General features: G+C 34.0%; 1 protein-coding gene across 2 annotated transcripts in view; it reads left to right on the top strand.

Moving 5' to 3' along the window:
• Positions 1-19,722, top strand: part of Mct1 (Monocarboxylate transporter 1) — a 143,495-nt gene extending 123,773 nt beyond the window's left edge. For both annotated transcript variants that reach the window (XM_089651339.1, XM_089651338.1), the window contains exons 3-6: positions 1,171-1,290; positions 10,133-11,302; positions 12,809-13,009; positions 16,669-19,722. In XM_089651339.1, the coding sequence (XP_089507465.1) occupies positions 1,171-1,290; positions 10,133-11,302; positions 12,809-13,009; positions 16,669-16,832 (1,655 nt within the window). In that variant the 3' untranslated portion in view covers positions 16,833-19,722. The remainder of the gene's footprint in view (positions 1-1,170; positions 1,291-10,132; positions 11,303-12,808; positions 13,010-16,668) is intronic.
• The last annotated feature ends 4,054 nt before the right edge of the window (positions 19,723-23,776 follow it).

Genomic DNA, 23,776 nt, shown 5'->3' with positions numbered 1-23,776 from the left:
ATTACAATTTAATTGGTGTTACAAAAATTTCAATCATTTAATGAATATCGACGTTCATTTCGGACGCGTTCACTGAATTGAGATTTCTGAATCAACAGATTCATTAAATTCACATAACAGTTTTTGATTGCCATTCTGCCTCGTGTTTTCAAATTATTTACACGTGCGATATAATGAATGGCTACAGAGTTGGCAGAGCTTTAGGCCACAATTTGCACAGTACGTAGAAGACTCCACGTGCTTCCGCGTACCACGAAACACGTATTTACATCAATCTAATCACAACCACTCTATTTATACGATATCTTTTAATAGCAGATATATTTTAGTTTGTTTCAATGTCTTTTTTCCTCTATATATTGGATCAAAGAAAAAAAAACAAGCTTGATTAAACTAACAATATTCGAAGTAATAATATAGTTTCAATTCATATTTTCAAGTATAGTTCAATAATAAACGATTGTATAAAATAGTTGTGTAAATCTGCTACGAAGTCGTGAAACAATAATGTACAATACAAACTGAAATACACTTCTGCTCCTAAGTTAAACGATTTTTTTTGTTTTATTATGATTATTATAATGTATTGTACATCGTACAATATTTACATTAATATAAATAATATACTTTAAGTAATAGAATAAATATTACATATGACCGATTTACGCTGGAACACATATTTGTAGTGTGTATAAATATATTAAATGAACGTTTTTCGTTTTATTTTTGATTATTTTAACAGATCAATTTTTTTTTTAATGATTACAATTAACTCACAAAAATGACAAAGTTGCCTCTCAACAAATTAAGCAAAATTGAATTATTTAATGGCCCATACTTTATAATAAATTTAAAAATAAAATATCCTTTGTCTGATATTTTGAGCGACTTTTGATTAAAAAAAATAATTTTTCAATTTGGTTGGGTATTTTCGCCTCAAATCCAAATTTAAGTACTGTATGAAAAAAGGCCTCACAGCTGTTCCTCTGAATAATTCTGATAATGAAAGCAAGAACATTAACTTATAATCATATTTTGCTATCCTTCTATTTTAACCTGTTTACCTAATAATTTAATTTATTCCTTAATTCCTTGAAATATTCAAGAAAATTTCTCTTAGTAGAACGTGGAATGTATTATACTAACCTTCCTTTTTCTTTCTTGTTCTAGCTGACGGCATGACCTACTCCTTCGGTGTTTTTTACCAAGAATTCCTGGAATATTTCAATGAAGGCAAAGGCAAAACTGCGTGGATCGTTTCTATCTTGGTCGGAGTCACACTGTGTTCAGGTAATTTTCACTCTCAACTTTGACTTTTTTTTTACAGAAAAAGAAATTGCAAAATGACCTATTTTATGAAAATTTTCTACGGGACTAAAAATGACTACAGGAATGAAAGCAATTAAATGCTACGCAGAAAACTCTATTAAAAAATCTAGGTCAACATTAACTCTTTTGATCAGTTGAACTAGGCCAAATAATCTAAAGTTTTTTTTAAATAATTTCTAATCTGTTGCAAACAAATTGTTGACAATCAATACTTGAATTTCACGGGTTTTCCGTGAGTCTCTTGGTAAACTGATAAAATCAAGTGTAAAAAAATAATGTTTTATCCATTGATGTTATTTATTCTGTGGCAACGGAATACTACCAACAGAAATATTAGCTTTTATCAATAAGTCCAATCAAAAACATCACATATTGTACTCTTAATAGCTTCCTTATCGCAAAGAATTTCATTCTTATGAAATCACGATTAAGTAATCAATCGATAAAAGTATTTTTTTATCTTGAGAGTTCGATAATAATCGATAATTGATTGTAACTATGCAGTATTGAGGACTTTTCACCATTCAAATAAGTGGGTAATGTTTTTGACACGAAAATAATCGAGTAATATATATTATGTATCTACAAGCATCATCATTTTCATCCCTTTTCTTGGTCAGGTCTGAGACTGACTCTTCCCACAAAACCGTAGGACAAAAACTATTGGATTACAAATAAAATAAACATTTTTAAGCCATTCATTGAGATGTCCGAAATCCTTTCAAATAAATTAAATGTTTGTGAGATTTTAGTTTAATTTCGTATTATTAAGTTCTTTGAACTTCTGAACTTTTGCTTTCTTGAGAATATACTATATTTTCTTGCTAAAATATCTGAATTCGAAGATAATCTAAAATAAATTTTCTCTTTAAATTTGTTCATTGATTTGTGATTTTCGGGGCCAAAAGTACAATGGTTATTAGTTTTTGGGTAATAACACCGTGTTGCGCTTCCTTGTTCTTTGGCCAACATTCCGGACAGCGTTACAATGTCCATTGTCAAGGCAGATGCGTGGATTGTGGTAGAGTGTGTGTTTATGTGAAGTAGAAATGATTCCGTGGGCCGGAATCGGTATAATAATTAGCTTGATTGTTGTGGTATAAATTGACACTGTCACGCTGTCCGAAAGGTTGCCTAGAAAAGGAAACAGCACAACACCCAAAAAGTAATCACGATAATAATTATTCTATCATTTTTTTATATCTAACAACCTATAATCCTAGTTATCATACCGGGCTGCATTTAGGTAATAAGGTCAACTCTTCCAACTATCTATAATCCTAGTTATCGTACCGGGCTGCATTTAGGTAATAAAGTCAACTCTTCTAACTATCTATAATCCTAGTTATCGTACCGGGCTCCATTTAGGTAATGAGGTCAACTCTTCTAACTATCTATAATCCAAGTTATCATACCGGGCTCCATTTAGGTAATAAGGTCAACTCTTCTAACTATCTATAATCCTAGTTATCGTACTGGCTCCATTTAGGTAATAAGGTCAACTCTTCTAACTATCTATAATCCTAGTTTTCGTACCGGGCTGCATTTAGGTAATAAGGTCAACTCTTCTAACTATCTAAAATCCTAGTTATCGTACCGGGTTCCATTTAGGTAATAAGGTCAACTCTTCTAACTATCTATAATCCTAGTTATCGTACTGGCTCCATTTAGGTAATAAGGTCAACTCTTCTAACTATCTATAATCCTAGTTATCGTACCGGGTTCCATTTAGGTAATAAGGTCAACTCTTCTAACTATCTATAATCCTAGTTATCGTACCGGGTTCCATTTAGGTAATAAGGTCAACTCTTCTAACTATCTATAATCCTAGTTATCGTACTGGCTCCATTTAGGTAATAAGGTCAACTCTTCTAACTATCTATAATCCTAGTTGTCGTACCGGGCTGCATTTAGGTAATAAGGTCAACTCTTCTAACTATCTATAATCCTAGTTATCGTACCGAGCTCTATTTAGTTAATAAGGTCAACTCTTCTAACTATCTATAATCCTAGTTATCGTACCGGCTCCATTTAGGTAATAAAGTCAACTCTTCTAACTATCTATAATCCTAGTTATCGTACCGAGCTCCATTTAGTTAATAAGGTCAACTCTTCTAACTATTTATAATCCTAGTTATCGTACCGGGCTGCATTTAGGTAGTAAGTTCAACTCTTCTAACTATCTATATTCCTAGTTATCGTACCGGGCTGCATTTAGGTAGTAAGTTCAACTATTCTAACTATCTATAATCCTAGTTATCGTACCGGGCTGCATTTAGGTAATAAGGTCAACTCTTCTAACTATCTATAATCCTAGTTATCGTACCGGGCTGCATTTAGGTAGTAAGTTCAACTCTTCTAACTATCTATATTCCTAGTTATCGTACCGGGCTGCATTTAGGTAGTAAGTTCAACTCTTCTAACTATCTATATTCCTAGTTATCGTACCGGGCTGCATTTAGGTAATAAGGTCAACTCTTCTAACTATCTATAGGTAATCCTAGTTATCGTATCGGGCTGCATTTAAGTAATAAGGTCAACTCTTCTAACTATCTATAATCCTAGTTATCGTATCGGGCTGCATTTAGGTAGTAAGTTCAACTCTTCTAACTATCTATATTCCTAGTTATCGTACCGGGCTGCATTTAGGTAGTAAGTTCAACTCTTCTAACTATCTATATTCCTAGTTATCGTACCGGGCTGCATTTAGGTAATAAGGTCAACTCTTCTAACTATCTATAGGTAATCCTAGTTATCGTATCGGGCTGCATTTAAGTAATAAGGTCAACTCTTCTAACTATCTATAATCCTAGTTATCGTACCGGGCTGCATTTAGGTAGTAAGTTCAACTCTTCTAACTATCTATATTCCTAGTTATCGTACCGGGCTGCATTTAGGTAGTAAGTTCAACTCTTCTAACTATCTATAGGTAATCCTAGTTATCGTATCGGGCTGCATTTAAGTAATAAGGTCAACTCTTCTAACTATCTATAATCCTAGCTATCGAAACCGGCTACATTTAGGTAATAAGGTTAATTCTTCAAACTTTATTTATATCTCACCACCTATAATCTTAGCTATCGTACCGAGCTACATTTAGGTAATATGGTCAATTCTTCTATCTACCTATAAACCTAGCTATCGTACTCGGCTACATTTAGGTAATAAGGTTAATTCTTCAAACATTATTTATGTAACTCCATATAATCCTAGCTATCTTACCTGGCTACATTTAGGTAACAAGGTTAATTCTTCAAACATTATTTATATATAACTACCTATAAACCTAGCTATCGTACCCGGCTACATTTAGATGATAATCAAACATTTGTCAATGAACGTCATATAGGTATTATTTTTGCACCCGTGAAAAATCACGGTATATTATTATTTCAATTTTAAAAGCAACTACATATTTTTATTGTTGTTAAAATATTATATTATTGATAGGTACCTAACTAATCGCTTGTTTGAATTATCAACATAATCAGTTCCAGTTAAAAATTACATTCAAATCAAATTTGGTTTCATTATACCAGATTTCTCGCAAGATAACCGAAATAAGTATTTTGGTTGAAATATTAGTACGTGTAGTTGTTTGAGATGACCGCTTGTGACATTCCAACGTAAAACTTGCTGGCATTACAAATGTATTTATCTTTCCAGTCAATAGATGTCACATTGAGTGTCTGTCATTGGGACCTTTCAAAGAAAACAACCTTTTTGAATCCTATCTTTTAAGAATTATTATAACTCTAGTACCTAACTGCTGCAGAAACCTCTTCCATTTTCAAATTTAATGTAAATTAACAAGTACAATATTAATCATAACTTGTAAACTCTTCTATAAACACTACATTCCTACTAAAGTATTATAATCAACGAAATCTTAACAAAATTATTTTCTAACATAAGCTCCACACAGGAGGCCCTGAGGAAAATAATTTCCCTCAGGGCCTATGTGATCTTAAAGGATGCTGTGTGAAAGGTCTTTTTAGGGAAAGGAAGGAAAAGAAAAGTTCTGGAAAGGAAAAAGGTATGAAGGGTCGGTAGGATTCTGGGGGCCAATGTGTCCAGGAGTGACGGACATATTAATCCAATGATGGGTCGAGATATTCCGGCTGGAGAGGTCAAAATTTTTCCCTAAACCAGTCTCTCCCGATCCGGCCCGCCACGCAGTATGTGGGCAAATGTATCCGCCGCCAAGACCTAGACAAACCTCACCCCATGAACAGGGGCACCTCTGCTAATTCGCCAAACGTAGCGAACCACTTGGGGTGACCTATGGCAGAGGTGTTGGTTATCCAATAAATGGTTTCCGGGGCGGTGGTACTCATACCCGCCATCTAAATTGAATCATGTCCCGGGAAAAAAAATTAAGCCGAGCATAGTTAATTATTAATTTCATAGTTTTTTCCTATAAATACGCAGTAGATTGTTCTGTACAGTGTTCTCATCGCGAGTTTTTAATGCGATAAATCACTATTTTATTTAACTGGCAAACTTTGTGAATTGTAACGTACATTTTTTGCTCGTTATGAAATAACTTCCATCCATTTTACACATTTATCATGATGGATTGAAACCCAATGTTTTGATGGATCGATTGATTTAATTGCAATACAATGGTAATTATTCCGGCAAAGTAATTAGCAATATTGAAGATAAAATATATCCACCACCGGGAATTTATTGACACCTGTGTCAGCTAACAGATTATGAGATAAGTTATATTAGTTAGATACATTATTAGATCATAGAAAGCGGGTATTTGAAGTAGATGGGCACATAAACTAAGTTCCGAAGGCCATGTTTTATTATTAATACATCATCAAAATTGTAAATTCATCATTAGAAGGTTTTGCAGGTAATATGAAGTACTAGGTAGAAGGGGTAATATCGGTACCTGCATCAAAATGAATCGATTCGAATTTTTTGAAAAAATATCATTGAGAATAATAATTACCATTTTTATTATTCAGAAACAAGCGATATGTTTTGTGAGCAACTCTCAAGTCATCAGGATTTATTTAAAACTAATTGACGTGTTCCCGGCGTTGCTCCGGGTCATGAATAGTTTGGAGTAAAGTTTTTAGGTTGGGAATTCTAGTGTACCTGAAAATGTGGTCTATTTTTATGGTGTAAATAATAAATACACACATTTAAAAAGTTTAATTTTTAGGTGTTTCTTTCACTTGATCGTGCCATGTCTTTCTTGGGCATCACTGATTTTCACCATTCACTACTTTTATTTAACTTATTTTTACTCAACTTATTTTTCCATTCAAAACACTCCTGACGATTGTTAGTCTAAAGGGACAAACAAAAAAACATTCATTAATACATACATAGACACATTACAAGTATAAACTTATAGATGCAGTGGGAGAAGGAACTATAAATGTGTTTAAAACTAAGTGATTCTTATTTCTAATTTAAATGGTGCCGCAAAACATTGAGTTATATATAAATAGAGTCTACATTACTTGCAATATCAATGTGAAATATATTTTCAGTGCGGGAGTAGGAAAGGGGGTGTGGCGGCTGTCGATGTCGCCCGAATCCTTCCAACCGCGAAAGAACTCAACGAACGAGTCGAAGGTGACCAATGGTCACATTTAACATTAATAAGTCAATTTACACGACTACTGATTTTGGCAAAATCCTACTTAACGATGAAAGGTTATACCATTGCTTTGCCTATATTTTTGAGACCTGTGCCCGGCGAGCGCTTGTAACCGACTGATACCCGAGATATTGGACAATGATCCAAAGCTAACTCTGTCTATTTACTTACCTCATTGCCGCTAAATAAGTTTGCTGTGTTTTGAAGAAAACAAAATAGTTCACAACAAATCTATTCAACGTATTTACGAGCAATATATACATATACGAGTATGTATGACATTCTACATTTTACCTTCAATGAAAAGAAATCACATTTTCGATAAAATTTACTATTCAACATCCAACATAACACCTGTAAATCACGTTTCATTTTTATTGTGCCGTTGCCAGAGGTTTTACTTGTGTTTTCTTTTTTTCAATAAGATTACAGACGACAGCTTACATAAGATTTATATTGACAGCAGTAAAAAGTTTGAACCCTCGAAACTGTGTATGTAAATATGGTTCCATGGCATCTCAGGGCAGTGGAAATTCGACACATTTTTTAAAAGTGATATAAAGTCACTAAAATATTATATTTTGTAAATTGTTTTTTTTTTATGTAATATTCAATGTCTGTATTACATAATCAGGTAAATATGCAAAATTAATGAACGCGGTTAATACGCAAAAAAAAATTTAAAACACTTTACATCAGTGAGAAACAACATTTTAAGTCATCGGAAGTGGTAAACAATGCATTTTGACTAAAGTGTTTTTTTTTTTGGTATTGTGCAGTGATGCGCTACATCCATCTTTAGCCAAATTTTCGGAGAACATTACAGTTTCCATCATCAGTGCCGATGTTTAGATGAAGATTTTGGTGAAGTGTGTGCTTATTGATGTCGAAACGATATCGAGTTGCTAGCTCCAATCCTCTAAGATCTGGTATTACAGTATAATTTAAAATAGTTTTCTAAGTTTAGTTTTGGTGTAGTCGTCAATTAGCGGATACCAAAAGCTACCGAGCTAAGCCCGTCTTCTTTTAATGGGATTTTTATGAATTTCAATTGCGTCCGTAATTAGGCGTGCTCTATGCGTTTTGGGTCTCCCCAGCACTTCGGAAACAAATCCAAAGTAAGGAGGTGGCGCAACATGCCATAATACCCCAAAAATAAACCACATTAATAGTTTAGGCTGTGAAAATCTCAAATAAAATAGTTATTTTCTAATTAAAGTTTATTATTCACTTGACAGCCATCATAATTGATGTTAAAGTTTTAACGTTAGTTTTTGTTCTTATTTCAATTAACCCAAACTAAGAGGATCTAACCTAAACCTAAAACATATTAAAGGTGTAGGTTCTAAGTCTGGGTTTAATTTTTTTTAATCTATAAAACCCAATTTAACATTGTTAAGTCAAAACATAGCGTTAGCAAAATACGTCAAAATATCCATATTTTTAACGAAATCGCTATTAAAATGCAGTATTTTCAATTTATTTTGGCTGGAATAGTTGTTTCTCGTTGTTAAAGTATTTTAAAAATAAAATATGCGTTTTAAATATGGATATTTATTTATCTACAACAAATATAGAAGTTCCTTCCATACAAATGCCCAACAGCCCAGCGCTTCATCTCGCTTACGCTCGCCTGACATCGTAGATCTCCATCCAATTTGAATTTCGTAAATACAGTTTTGTATTGAAAATTTGAGCCTCGATTAGTCAAATATTTGGATAACGAAATACGCCAACAAGGCACTTTTTATATTTTTATGTATTCTATTATCCAGAACGTATATCACTACATAAATCTTGATTGTCAAAGTCGCCCTTTGACCTTCATTTGCCTGTCACGATTTTGTTTCACTTGAGGACGGAAAAGCTTGAAAAGCTTTCTCACACCCTTACAGTATGAAAGGGTCGAGCTTTATGGCTTTAATAAAATCATATCATGATTTTTTTTATTATTCACAGCTTACAAAATATCGCACACTGTCAGATTGAAAAATAAATATGTCTTTGTTCTTCCTTGAAATCTGCCAAGCTAATTTGCTTATATTTTGTGAGATTCAGTAACTTACTTGCAGTAAGCATCTTTAATGTCTCTGCATCAGGAATATAAATACACAATAAATGTTTTCTTTGGCAAATGCAAATTAACTTGAGAAAAAAATTATTTCGAACGGGTGGGTATCCAGATTATTTTGAACAAAGAATTATTTTGAACGGGTATCAAGGTTATTTTGAACAAAGAATTATTTTGAACGGGTATCAAGATTATTTTAAACAAAGAATTATTTCGAACGGGTATCCAGGTTATTTATACAAAGTATTATTTTGAAGGAGTATCCAGGTTATTTTAAACAAAGAATTAGTTTGAACTGGTATCCAGGTGTTTCGAAAAAAATAATTATTTCGAACGGGTATCGAGGTTATTTTAACCAAAGAATTATTTCAAAGGTGTATCCAGGTTACTTCAAACAAAGAATTGTTTCGAAGGGGTATCCAGGTTACTTTAAACAAAGAATTATTTCGGGCCGTAGTGTGTGTTTGATCAACTTCTCTTCCCGATCAAAAATCCGATGCACTGCGATTAACATTGGTATTTTTATTTATCCGTGTACGCAAAAAAAAATAATCTTTGAACAGACTTATTTTATTTATGAATGTCATACGCAGGACTTAAACGCGTCCGCCATAGCGAATTCTGTTTATAAAGCAATCTATATTTTCATTTGTTCAGGTGTTTCGTTCCCACACACCTCATACTGACTATTGACTAAAGATTGTAAATACCGACATCATTAAACAATCTGGTTAAGAAGTACCTATCTAGATCGATTCGGTTTTAATAAAGATAACATTTCGACTTTTGTAATTTATACTGCTCATACTCATTCTCATACTTCTGTTTCTTTTTTCTGTTTGTTCTGGAAAATTCAGTGGAAAGTATTTTTAATTCGCAAATAATGTCGACATAAATCATGCAGTTGTTTGTGGGTACACTGTTAAGTTCATATCCTAGTGTAAACAATAATGTTATCATAGGTCCGTTACTCGGGACTTTTGTTTAAGTTATTAAAAACCATTCGTTGGCAAAGATAACGGAGAGTAAATTTATGGGAGTTAAGATTTTCTTGTTGCTATCAGACACGATTTTGATGCACTGATCATGCATTTGTATTTTTTCAGGACCAATATCTAGCGTGTTCGTCAACTGGTACGGATGTCGCTTGGTGGCAATGTGGGGCGCAGTGCTTGCTTCCATCTGCGTAATCATCAGCGTGTTTGCTTCAAACGTCGTCACTCTCTTCATCACCATCGGAGTCGGCGCAGGATTTGGCTTTGGTCTAATATATCTTCCAGCTATCGTCTGCGTGACAGTTTACTTCGAGAAGTACCGATCCCTCGCCACAGGAATTGCAGTCTGCGGATCTGGCGTGGGAACCTTCATTTTTGCTCCCTTAACAGAGATGCTCATCTCAGAGTACGGATGGAGAGGAGCTATGCTTATCATAGGAGCGCTCATCCTCAACTGCGTGATATTCGGAGCGCTCTTCAGACCACTAGAAACAGAAATCCCGGACGATTATTTGGAACCGCCGACCGAAATGACTTTATTAAGTTTTGAAAAAGTTCATGACCAATCTAGGGGCTCTCACTTAGACGTGACCCCTGTCCAGATAAACGGAGATTCAATATCACGGTCCCACAGCACAGATCACATGAGGAAGCAAGGGGCTCATCACGGAAACGGGCGACCCAACGGTCAAAAACCCATGAATGGACAATACAAAGGTGATAATGACACCGCCCGCCTCGCACTTAGCCAGCCGATGTTGAACATGACGGTGGACAATGCGCGTGCAAATAGAAGCCAATCGTTGAGACGGGTGGGAAGTGGAGTTATGTATAGACCCGACGTCCTTTACCAGGGAAGTCTAGTTCACCTCTCGGGACACAGAAGGGGGAGCGGGACACCGGAAGAAAGGCACCTAGTTGGAAGATACGGTTCAAGAAGTAGTGTGAGATCTCAAGTTCCTCCACCCGCTGGCATCCCAACGACCAAAGACTTCAAAGACACGATGGCTACTCTCATCGATTTCTCTTTACTCACAGACCCTGTTTTTATTATATTCACGATCTCTAATTTCCTGACCAGTATTGGATTTTACATTCCCTACGTCTACATAGTGGCGCAATCGGCTGAGTTGGGTATCACGAAAGACAAGTCGTCGTTGCTGCTGAGTGTGATTGGAATAGCAAATACTGTGGGCAGAATCATACTGGGCTACCTGTCGGACAAGCCATGGATCAACAGGCTATTAATTTATAACTCTTCCTTGACTCTATGCGGTCTGAGTAAGTACCTATTTATATATTTTTGAAAACTAAATTACTTTTGTCTACCTGCCTTAAACTCCATTAGAAATTCATGAAAAATTTTATTTCTATTTCTCTTTATTTTTATCCAATTTAACGGCCCTACACAGCAGTGATTAAAATTCTTGTAAAAGTTTTAGGTAATTACGCCATCATAACATTTATTTTATATTATGATCTAATCCATAATTAATTGAAAATGCACTTAAGCCACTGTAACAAAAAAAATCTATCACTTTCCACATTTTTTCAAACGTAAAAAACAGTAATTAGCGAATATAATTTATTTAATTATTTAAACACTTTAAGTTTACTTTGTAATGCAAATATTCAAAATAATTTAAACAATTTAATTTGTTTATTATAGGGTACTTGCGTTTTCGATTTGTGAATGGCCATTAAATATCAACAATGCTTCAAAATTACTGTTAGTGTTCGAGTACCTGCCATTATATCGTTTCATGAAATGCTGGTTTGTAATTAAAACTAAAGCCCAAGCTCAATATGAGATAAAGTATAGGAAAGTACATGCGATTGCCGTTTGTATTTGATTCACGAACATACTACGAGAACTTACTAACTTAAATTAAAGGGTTATTCAGTACAAAATGTATTCAAACAACGGAACGTTACAAGCTTTCGCATTATAGAGCTCTAAGATTTTGAATATAATTTGTAATTTTATTTTAAGCCTTAATCTGAGGCTCTACAGGACAAAGTGCGTAAGCCAGGTTCAAATAAATAAAAAGATTATTTTGTCCCCTCGCACAAATTTGTTTATTATATATTTGGTAAGCATTTGCGCTTTATTTTCGAGGGTAAAATACTGCCACTACAGCCCCGGTGATACTGTGTCACCGTTCAGAAAATAAACTTTCGTGTAAAGGCTTCATTACTGACTTTATCTAAACAGTTAGGTTCTTCCAACCTTTCACATCTACATAAATAACTCTTGACGAGAATAGGTACACTTTCATGAAAGATATTTAACGATAGTTTCATCTTATCTTACAGCTACCTTAATGTGATGTTTTACAAAAAATTGTGCTTTAAGTATTTTTGCTGTGAATGAGATTAGTATATGCTTTATTTTTTATTTTGACAAAATGCATTAATTTTCAAGAATGGATAAACAGAGTAAAATTATTTTATTAGTGATGTTATACGAGACACACGTCTGCAGTATCGCCGCACGTGTACCGTGATTTCGCAAGATTTTCGGCCGGCCGCAAATATCAACATTTTAATAGCTGTCATCTTCAGTAGTACAATTCGGTATTTTCTAAAAATTCAAAAGTTATGTCCTCATATGATACATTTTGTAAAAAACATGAAATTTAGTTTTTGAAGACAACATTATTAATGTAGTTATGTGGTAATTCTTAATCCCACACCTTAACCAACATTGGACGTTCAAGACAAAATTATCCCTTTCTTTGTATAGAAGTCTTTCAAAACTCTTTAAATATGATTTTATTATTACAGGTACAATCCTCAGCATTTTCTGTACTGACTTCTACTCCTTGGCGGCGTACTGCTCCGTGTTCGGCTTCACGATAGGCGCCTATGTGGGTCTCACCTCTGTAATCCTGGTGGACCTGCTGGGACTGGACAGGCTAACGGATGCCTTCGGGATGCTCCTCCTCTTCCAGGGAGTGGCCTCCACGCTGGGCTCTCCTTTAGCAGGTAACTTATACATCTGGAGATTAAATTTTCGACCGACTGTAGTCAGATTTTCAGCCTACACCGAATTTCAACTTCTGTCCTAGTTTCGGCCGAAACCAAAACCAAAACCAAAACCCAAACTAATTTAATAAAATAATAAAACGCTGTGCCCCGAAAATAGGTTTTCATCAGAGATATTAAAATATCATAATTCATATTCTAAGAGCCTTGGTTTTTATTGTTAAATTTGTAAGAGTTCATTAAAGTTATTGTTAAATAAAATGCACGCAAAATACATCAATTTGATTAGTATTTTGGTTTACTTTGAGCGCTTCTTGGTTCGTTATTATGTAACACTAGCTAACGTGTACCCGGCGTTTCTCGGGGTTATGAATGGTTAAGAGTAAAGTTCTAAGGTTGTAAATTTCAGTGTACCTGAAAACTGTGACTATTTTATTCGTATAGAATTGAAAAGTGTACTTTTTAAAAGTTTTTGTTTCGTTTAATAGTGCCACGTTTTTCTCACGTGTGACCGACTCCCATAATTGACTACTGTATACACCATTATTGCAATAAAAAAACTACATTATAGATTTCTTCAAACGAATTACACAAATGCATATACATTAGAACTACTAACTATAATAAACAAATCAGTCAAATATTTAATAGTCTGTGTTGAACAATAGCAACACAATAAGTAATTATTGTTTGAATCATTAACCATGACAAAAAGCATTATTTTTAAATTACAAACTACTTAAGCTTTGAACTTTGATAACTGCTTATTTTAAAATATTGTCGATGATATAGCAACTTCACAAAAGTAATAAAATCAAAAACGCAGGTTTTGACTGAGCCAAAGTTTCAGCTAATTTTTGGCCGAAAACGAAATGAAATTAAAGAAATGTAACAGTCCACTGATGAGAGCTGATACCGAACCTGATTTATGGTCGAAGGTAGAATAATGAATGCATTAGAATTGAGATCCCTGATGTCTGAGACGATTTTTTCAAAAGTTGTCAAAATAGAATTCTGCAATTATTGAGTGATTTCATTTTTTTTCTCTATTTCAAACGAGTCGTGTTTTATTGAATATTTTCACCATTTTCGCTTAATTATTACCGTTTTTTAATATTAACGCGCTCTCTCTAACATTTGTATTTACCTTTCTCCCTTTCAAACCATCTTTGAACGCTTACTACGGGGCCTTAACGATAAGCTCTAGCGACAATTTTTTTTTTGATGTTGCGATTATTTGTGTATCAGTTCTTATGAGGGCTATCTGGATTAAATTAGTTTGGCGAATTTGTTGTTGACCGTCTATTTTGTGTTTTTGTGTATGTTAATTAACAATGATCATAATAACAAGATCATTTTCGCACATTATTACTATAGTTTGACGTCGGTAATAGTTGCAATTTTTATAGGTATTAGGTATACTTCACTGCTTTTTAACCCCGAAAACCGCCCCTACCTGCAGGCTAGGAGATATGAGATAGGAGAATGGTATATGCTGTCGTTGACTGAGGCAACCATCGATAACATGGAAATGAATACTACCCATGATAGCCGATTTTTCATCCTACACACGGATGTAGGCTTAACTAGACAACCCATTACTTCTGTAAACATTGATGTAAAATTTGGTGCTGAAATTTTCAATACTAATTTAATAATGATTTTTGTTTACTACGGTTACCAAGCCATATTTACCAGGTCTATTAAATACTGAACAATCAATACTAAAGACCCAGACTAGCAATGCCCGTATAATATGTAAATAATATTTTTTAACGCAAGTTTTAAGTATTTATAGTGTATTCGTTGTGTTATTATTATGGCATCTAAGGAATGTTTATTAAAATAAGACTTCCCTAATTCAGAAAGTTAATTTATACACAAATAAGCAAACAAGGTGAAGAGATGTGGTCCGTCCAAGTAGAAAGTTACGCTAGTGGCAGGGGTTTTCAACTTCTTTCAGGTCACGACCCCATTTTAAAAAAGTCAAGTGACCGTGACCCCAGCGGGAAGGGGGCTCGTGTTCTTGTCACAACAAGGTTTCATCAGCCATAATCTTAAACATAAAGAAAATTCAGTTACAATACGTTCTTTATATTCACTTTCTCATGTCATATCTCAATTTTTATTATTTTTTGTAAATGGCAAATGGAACCTTGTTGTTCCAAGAGCATGACTTCTATATCCATTCTACGGGTGGAGACAGCACTTGACTTTTATACGCACTCCCATCCACACAAGCAAGTATACAATTGTCTGAGCTAGCGCAAATTATATTATGTCCTATGTAATCGATGGAACATATTAACTATTCGTACAAAGAACGTTATTTTTTTACATTCATCGACATAGGACCTGTATCATCTTTGGAAATCTTGTGTGGGAGGTACGAGTAATTTTATGGATTATAAATATTAGATTAAAAATTATGGTACTATTCAAACTTCAAGACACAAGTTTGTTAAAAATAAATTTTATTACAATTAAATTTGAATGGTAAAAAAGTAACGGTTACAGTACACAGTAGTGAATGGTAAAAAAAAGTAACGGTACAGTACACAGAAATGAATGGTAAAAAGAATAACGGTACAGTACACAGTAGTGAATGGTAAAAAAAAGTAACGGTACAGTACACAGAAGTGAATGGTATAAAGAATAACGGTACAGTACACAGTAGTGAATGGTAAAAAAAAAGTAACCGTACAGTACACAGAAGTGAATGGTAAAAAGAATAACGGTACAGTACACAGAAGTGAATGGTAAAAAGAATAAAGGTACAGTATACAGAAGTGAATGGTAAAAATAATAACGGTACAGTATACAGTAGTGAATGGTAAAAAAAATGTCTGAGATGCCCGAGGAAGCCATGAATCAAATAATTATTTGTGGTAAAACGAGGCGTATATGATGAACGACGAATGAGATGTAAGGAGAATGTATTATGTGGAAATAAATGCTATAAGAAGGTGGGGACGTTCGAGGAAGACATGGCGTGATTGAGTGAAACAGATACTTAAAAAAGTAAACTTTTCTAATTATTTATATTAATATTAGTTGTAGCTTATAAATGCACACAGTTTATAGGTACATTAGAGATCACAACCCCATAACCTCACTTCAAACCATTCAAAATTCCGAGCAACGCCGGGTGCACGTAGTTTGAAATATAAATGGGAAACCTCAACACCGCCACTCTAACTAAAAGAGACTTGCTTCTTCCACATCCTTGAGACTCTCAAGGAAAACACTGTTTTTATTTGCCACGACGGAAAAACTCTCAGGAGATTTTGTCAAAGTGTATTTAAAAAAAAAATTAACGACAGGCAAAGCATTTTAATTGTATTTGAAGTGGATGAATTGAAATGAAATTTCAAAGATTTGAAATGTGCCTTTTTTGTTTTTTCCGCCAAAACGACATGTTCATGCGGATGGCGTTGGTGACGTCACGCCGACCAACGTTGGAATGGTCGCGATAACAGCTGTGTTTTACAATAATGACCGTTAATAAATTTGCGACTTTAGGTCGTTTTAAAAATGAATAATTTTTTTTAAATATTAAAGTTACACATTTTATTCACATATGTATTCTGAGAAATGAATTAACTTTTGACCTTTCAGACAGTACAGAATTAAATCATAAATGTTTTTATTTATTGCAGGAATGCTCTACGACGCATTAAAATCATATAACCCAGGGTTCCTCGTAGCCGGAATCACCATTCTCATCAGCGGCGTGATGCTGTTCGCCATCCCTCCTCTGCAGAGGCTACAAGCCAGGAAGGACAGAAATGCCGCCTTGGATGATGGACAAATTATTATGTAGAACCATTTACAATAGAAACAAAGCGAGATATGGCATGAAAATCCGACTGTGGCCAAACTACGGCCAGACTGCACGGACTGTCAAGCGGCGAAGCCAATGAAAATTGAGCGTCTGGTGTGTGGGTTGAAACAAAATGCGGGGCATCACAGTAGTATGGCTGAACGATTTTGGCGATACTTTGGTGCGTGGTGTCATACTTATTATGATTCATCCCTCGGCTCCTTGTTTCTATTAATTATGTGTAGGACTATATGACCAAATAAAACAAGTGCCACGAATACCCAAAAAGCCACTTTGCGAAATTTGCCAACAAGTGACATTGAACATTAAATGTTTCTGTGGTGTTATTACACATAATATAATATATGAACTTAATTATAATGTTAAGTTTTTTTTATAATTATACCTACTAAGTTAAAACAAGCATTGTTATGCGATCTATTCCATATCTATTGATTATTTCTAAAGACTGATGCTTTTAGTGGAATATACAGACAAGTTTATTAGTCTCTGGTGAACGCTGTAGATTTGTTTTCTTTGATTAGCAGACGATATTCTGTTAACGGAACTCCACGCTTGCGACCAAATTCACCCTTGTCTTCTATCGATATCTATCAAACTTATGCTCGTTAAATACCTGCGTTATATAATGATCATCTTAGTCGACTGATTAAAGTAAATATGAAGAAGTTCATTACAAGGTGTTTAGCAGGCATAAGTTAGACATTTCTACATGGAAATGGAGGAAAATTGTATTTACGTTAAAACAAAGGAGCGAATACGATTTGTATTATTTAAAATCTTCGATGTAATCAAACCTTGTACATGTTTTTGGTTGCTAATGTGGGGGGCCGTTAAGTATTTTAAATTCTTCAGTGTCAAGATCAGTGGTCAAGATGAAAATGTGTTAAATTTTTTTGTTCGATTAAGCATGATTTTATTTTAACGAAAGTGCCTTTGATACGACGCGGTAGTTTGGGAATGATCTTATCGTCAGACCACGATCAAGAAAGAGAATTCAAGTAGGTACATTTTGCACGTACGTAGTATACCGTATTTGTAATCCCCGAGTTACCAGGTTTCTCGTAAATATTATTTTTAAAATATTTATACACACAGTGGTGATTAATTTACCGATTATAATATTATATTGAAGTTACGTAACAAAGTTACCTTAGGTTTATGATTTGTCATTAAGATTATGTGATAATATCTATGAAATGTGTGACTGCATTTAGATAAATATGTTTTAAAATAAAACAACAAGATATGAAAGAAATCGATACAAGGTATCGTTTGGAGTGTTTTTATTTTGTAAATACTTACATCCTGGTCCAAACTTTATATCATAATCATAGGAAACTATAATCCAGTGATGCACTCTTGCCTTGAATAACTTTTAGTATTTTTTCATATCTTAAAATTAGTGTTTTGCCAAATTATAAACAAACATAGCTAAATATCATACATTAGACCTACTTTATAAAAAAACATAGCTAAATATCATACATTATACCTACTTTATCGACCAAAATATATTTACGGTAAAACAGAGGATTTTGAAGAATACTGCAAAAAGTTGCTCATTTCCGCTACTCAAGATATTTAATTTCGTAACGAACTGAAATACCTAGCGAACATTTCTTCCTTATTAACGTGTTTTCTAAAAATGGATTTCTTCTTAAAATAACCTTCGAAAAAATCATATTAAATTATACACGAGTTACCTTTGTAATGAAGTATTTAAATTACTACACCTAATTTTACATATTAGCTTCGAATGAACTTTTAATTGTTCGTTTTATCATTATATAAATTTTTTTAAATATTTTCATGCAAAAAATCGTATGCAAAATTGAACTCTCCCATTTATATTATTTTTATAGCCATTATCGTCGCCATACCAATAACATATTAGATTTTGTAGAGTGTACCTACGTTTAGTTGCGTTCTACTGACATTCCGTGCCTCTGCAAAATCACATTACCTGTAATATTTTAGAAAAAAATATGTTTACCTTACAACTGGACACACTTACTATGAAATCAAATTTTTCACATAATATTTGAAAAAATCTTGCTGATTTTTAAGTGGAAACTAGATTTTGTGTAATTACCATAATGATAGTTTTGCGGTATTTTTATTCAACCTTGTTCGTAGTTTCAATTCCTGGTAAAATATAACTATGCAAAATACAAGTGTTACAAAGACAATAAAAAAGGTCAATTAAAGCAGAACCAATACTTGGATTGATAAATATTGAATTATGTTTTGTCTTTTGTGCATACTAAAAAATAAAAGCAGTTCCATAAATTTTGAAATGTACTTTTAAACTTTTTTCTATAGATTATCATGTTTTAAAAAAATACACATATATTCTTATTTTTTATCAGTTCTAACGTAATGACTATGATGCATATTAAATCCTCGCGTTTTTCTTCCACGATGGTAACAGTTTAACACGTTTTAAAGTTTTTCATCCACGATGGAAACAGTTGAACACGTTTTAGTGTGTTCTTAATGATTTTTGTTTTAGTGTCTTAAGTTTTATTTTTAATTATTCCATCTTTTATCGCGTCGGCTGCGATATTTGTTTACAAACGTGTTAAACTGTTTCTCTATTAAAACCTTTTGTCAAACAAAAAGATTTTTCCAATAATTTTGGTATTTTATCACTAAAAGCGAGGCTTGTCTATTATCTTTCTCCTGAATATACTATAAAAGTTATTTCTTTATATAAATACACCAAAATATAAAGCACTGTACTATAAATAACGCTATGAATAAAATTAACGAGCCTTCATGTATTGAGATCGTATAATTAAAATGGTACTTTTAGTATAAATACGAGGTATGTACAAAAATGTTAAATAAAAGTTATATTTTAAAAGGTGTTTTACTATCCTGTACATTTTTTACTCTAGAAGTTGTAGAGTACAACAGAAATATTTTAATATAACCTAAAGCTGTGTGACCTGTAATATTAAAGGGTAACATAATACTGACCTAAAGCTGTGTGACCTGTAATATTAAATGGTAACATACTATTAACCTCAAGCTATGTGACCTGTAATATTAAAGGGAAACATAATACTGACCTAAGGCTTAGAGACCTGTAATATTGAAGGGCAACACAATACTGATTAACATATAACAATTAAAACGTTGTTTGAAATGGCTTTGGCCGTGTTTGGTGACCAGATCTGAATAGCCAGATACTTCCCCACCTTCTTCGCAATCTCCTTCCCCTCCCCACTACCTTCAGCCTCACAACATACCCTAATTGGGGATGCCATAGTCTCACTGGCTCCAGACGGATGGGAGCAGTCGGGACTCTTGTTCGGTTTCACAATTTAAAATAAGTTAAAAACGTCTTTAAAATGTTGAAGTTTTGATCACGGATTTGTTGCTATGAATTCCAGAGATTTAAAAATAAAGGCTATTTAGAAAAATGCCTCGCTTTAGGTACTTACATAGATTCAATCAATGATAGTTTATTGTTAAGCTTAGGCTGACTTTTTTTTAGTAATGTGTGCGATTTTTAGTTGAACGATGGAAAAAGGTTTTCTTTAGAGAAAGCAAAGAATAAGAAAAGATGGCCCCTAAAATTTGAAGTAATCCAAGGAAATGAAATAATAGTAAGTTCGTAATTTTTATTTTAATTTTCAAAGGAATACAAATATTCCCTATTTACAAATAACCTGATAAGATTTTGCTAAAACTGCTAGTGCAATGTTAGTAGAGTATTGAATCCGCGATAACCGGCTGTAATCCGACGCATTTTCCAATCGGCTTCTAACCGATAGGATATTGAAATTGGCTACAAAACACAATTCATGTAGTTATTTCGGACCGTGTCTGAGTGCATTTTATACGATTTAATTCCTTTTATTTGTTATGTGAGGCTAAAATATGATATTCCTTGAGAATTATTATTCTTACCTCTGGCTACCCAGAAGTCACTTCTCTTCCCTTAATTAATACTTATTTTATAAACTACCAAAACTTTTCACTAAACTTTTTACTTTTTTTTTATTTAAACTCATTTATTGAACTCCTGCAGGGCTTTTATAATTATAAACAACTAAAAAAATACACAATGCAGAAACAATACAAATAATACACATCAGTACATATAATACATATCAGTACACGTAATACATATCAGTACACGTAATACACATCAGTACATATAATACATATCAGGTAAAGTAAATACCTATAATGCTACAAACGTCATACTAATTATTTTTACTTGCTGAAATAAAGATGAAGGGAATCACTTTGAATTTTCGTGAAACATCGGAACTCTTTTAAATGAACAATCTATTATAGTATTTTATAGTCTCTTGCCGTTCTATCTTCATTGATGGGAAAATTTAACAACCCTTATTGTCTACATTTAGATTGGCTACTATGAAACTGGGGCGGAAAACGCCACAAGCCATTACACCGAGACGGGGGCGGGATGAGTCTTCGATAGAACTTTATTGAATAGTTATCAAAGTAAGTGCTCTTTAAGTGTACGGAAATTGGGGTAGGTACTTTCAATTCAAACTACGTACATTTAAATGTGTTATATGAATAAAGTAATAAAGTACTTTTTAGACAAATTTTTTTGGAAACACAAAGTTTTGGTGAAAATCGGTTTTTAAGTGGAAAACTCCACAATCGCACTAGTAATAAGGAACTTGAGTGAAAAATATTATGGCTAAGAACATATTTTTATGTAGATCCACAACGCATATTCTGAATATATAAGTTTTATTACATATAATTACACGTAGAATTAATAAATCGTCATTTAAAAATGACTAAAACCAGACTAAGACAATTAAACGCTCTGCGATTGGTCGGCGGGATCTGACAGCACTTAAACCGCTACTTCAAAGGTTGGCCGGCATCGTGAATTAAAAAGCGGAAAATTGTTTGTTTTTTCATATAACCCGAGTGGGATTGACCTTATAAAAATTTTATTATAGAGTGGAAACGTAGAAAAAATGTTGCTTCGTTAAATTAAAAAAAAATTGTCTTGCAGTGTGCGGTGAAGGAGGAAACCACGTGGGCTAAGCTTGGGAAAATGGTCGAGTCCCCTCCAGAGCGGAGACGGTTACGTATAATTCCCATGAGCACTTAGTTCATAAGCCCATTGTGCTATCTCCCATTTTACCTCATTTCTTCAACAGGAACCCGGTCCCTTGATAAAGTTCACCAGGGTTGTCATTGGATATTAAACTATGTGTTCTGATTGTACAACGTGTCTCCAAAGGTTTCATCTCTCCTCCCCGCTCCCCCTGAAGGCCCACGAGGGAAGAGGGCCTCATCTCTCCTCTCCACTTTTCCTTGTTTCCTTGAAGGCCCCATAACGGAGGATTCCCTTCCCCCTTGGTTCCCTGAAAACCCCACGAGGGAAGAGTACGTTGTATCTCCTCTCCACACACCCTTGGTTCCCTGAAGGCCCCGCGAGGGAAGAAAACCTCATCTCTCCTCTTCACTCCTACTTGGTTCCCCGAAGGGTCCCACGACGGAAGAGTCCACTCTCTCTTGGTTCCCTGAAGGCCTTACCTATTGACCTTACTGCCAACCGACAAAAACAAGGTACGTATGACGCCACGCGTACCCCGTCAGATTTCGATCAATGCAAACTTTGTTAATTATTTTAACTATAAAATACTGGTATTTAAGTAAGAAGATAAACATTCATAATAAAAAAATATAAAACTCTCTGGAAATCCGTATTAAAAGAAGTATTTTGCGGTAAAAAAAAGATATTTTTTATCCATCCTGTACACCAGTGCTCCGCAACCCGTGTGCCGTGGCACACTGGTGTGCCGTGAGCCGGTCACAGGTGTGCCGCGGTCAAATTCAATGTATTTGACATTTTACAATATTTCATTATGTATTTAATACACAATGACAAAATATTTTTCATTGTCTGCAGATACTGTTAAAAGACGTATTCACAATATATTAGAAACACTGATTAGAAAACTGCTATTGGCTGAAAAATTTGCGCTTCAGATCAACGAAACAACCGATATTAAAAATAAATCACAGTTGATAGCTATTTTACTTTTCGTTGACGAGGACTTTATTAAAGAACATTATTTATTTTGTAAGTAGGTTCCAGAGCGAACTACCGGTGAAGAATTTTTTCAAGTAACCGATGATTTCTTCAAAATATATAATATTAAATGGAGCAATTCCATTGCCGTTTGCACGGATGGCGCTGGGGCAATGACGGGTAGTAAAAAGGGTTTTGTCTTTTATGTAAAACAAAAAAATCCAGCGTTACAATTTACACACTGCTGCATACATCGAGAAGTATTGATGGTCAAAAATTTACCTGAGGAACTTTTGAACACGATGAGCTTCGTTATGAGGTGTGTGAGTTTCGATTAAATCAAAATATGCTCAAACTATATCAGTACCTCGATGATAATTACTGGATAGCCAAACTTGCATACATGGCTGATATATTCGAGCATTTGAATAAACTTAATAACGAACTTCGGCAGAAAGTGTTGCAAAAAGGATGTTTGGAAATGTACCAAAGGATCAACCATAGTACAATTAAAAACAAACAATTAACTGTGGATCTGGCTCAACAACATTTAAGTATGCTTCAGCAGAAATTTGGTCGATATTTTTATTCCATTAATACGGAACAATACGATTGGATTCGAAATCCTTTTGCAACCAATGCAATAAATTCTACGGAAGCAATTCTTCTGCAAATTCGAGTGGAATTTACAGATTTAAATAATGACATGACATTAAAACTTCACTTCTCCGAAGATCAATTAGATGTTTTCCGGATTTACGTTAAAAAAGACTATCCTCACATTTCCATCAAAGCATTCTTAACACTACTTCCATTTTCAACGACATATTTATGTGAGCAAAGTTTTTCAACGCTTGTATTAATTAAAAATGATAAGCGG

This window comes from Hesperophylax consimilis, chromosome 4 (genome assembly GCF_061612785.1).
Source record: "Hesperophylax consimilis isolate HC1 chromosome 4, BYU_Hcon_1.0, whole genome shotgun sequence".
NCBI classification, from domain to species: Eukaryota; Metazoa; Arthropoda; class Insecta; order Trichoptera; family Limnephilidae; genus Hesperophylax; species Hesperophylax consimilis.
This window is presented reverse-complemented; position numbering and strand designations above follow the sequence as displayed.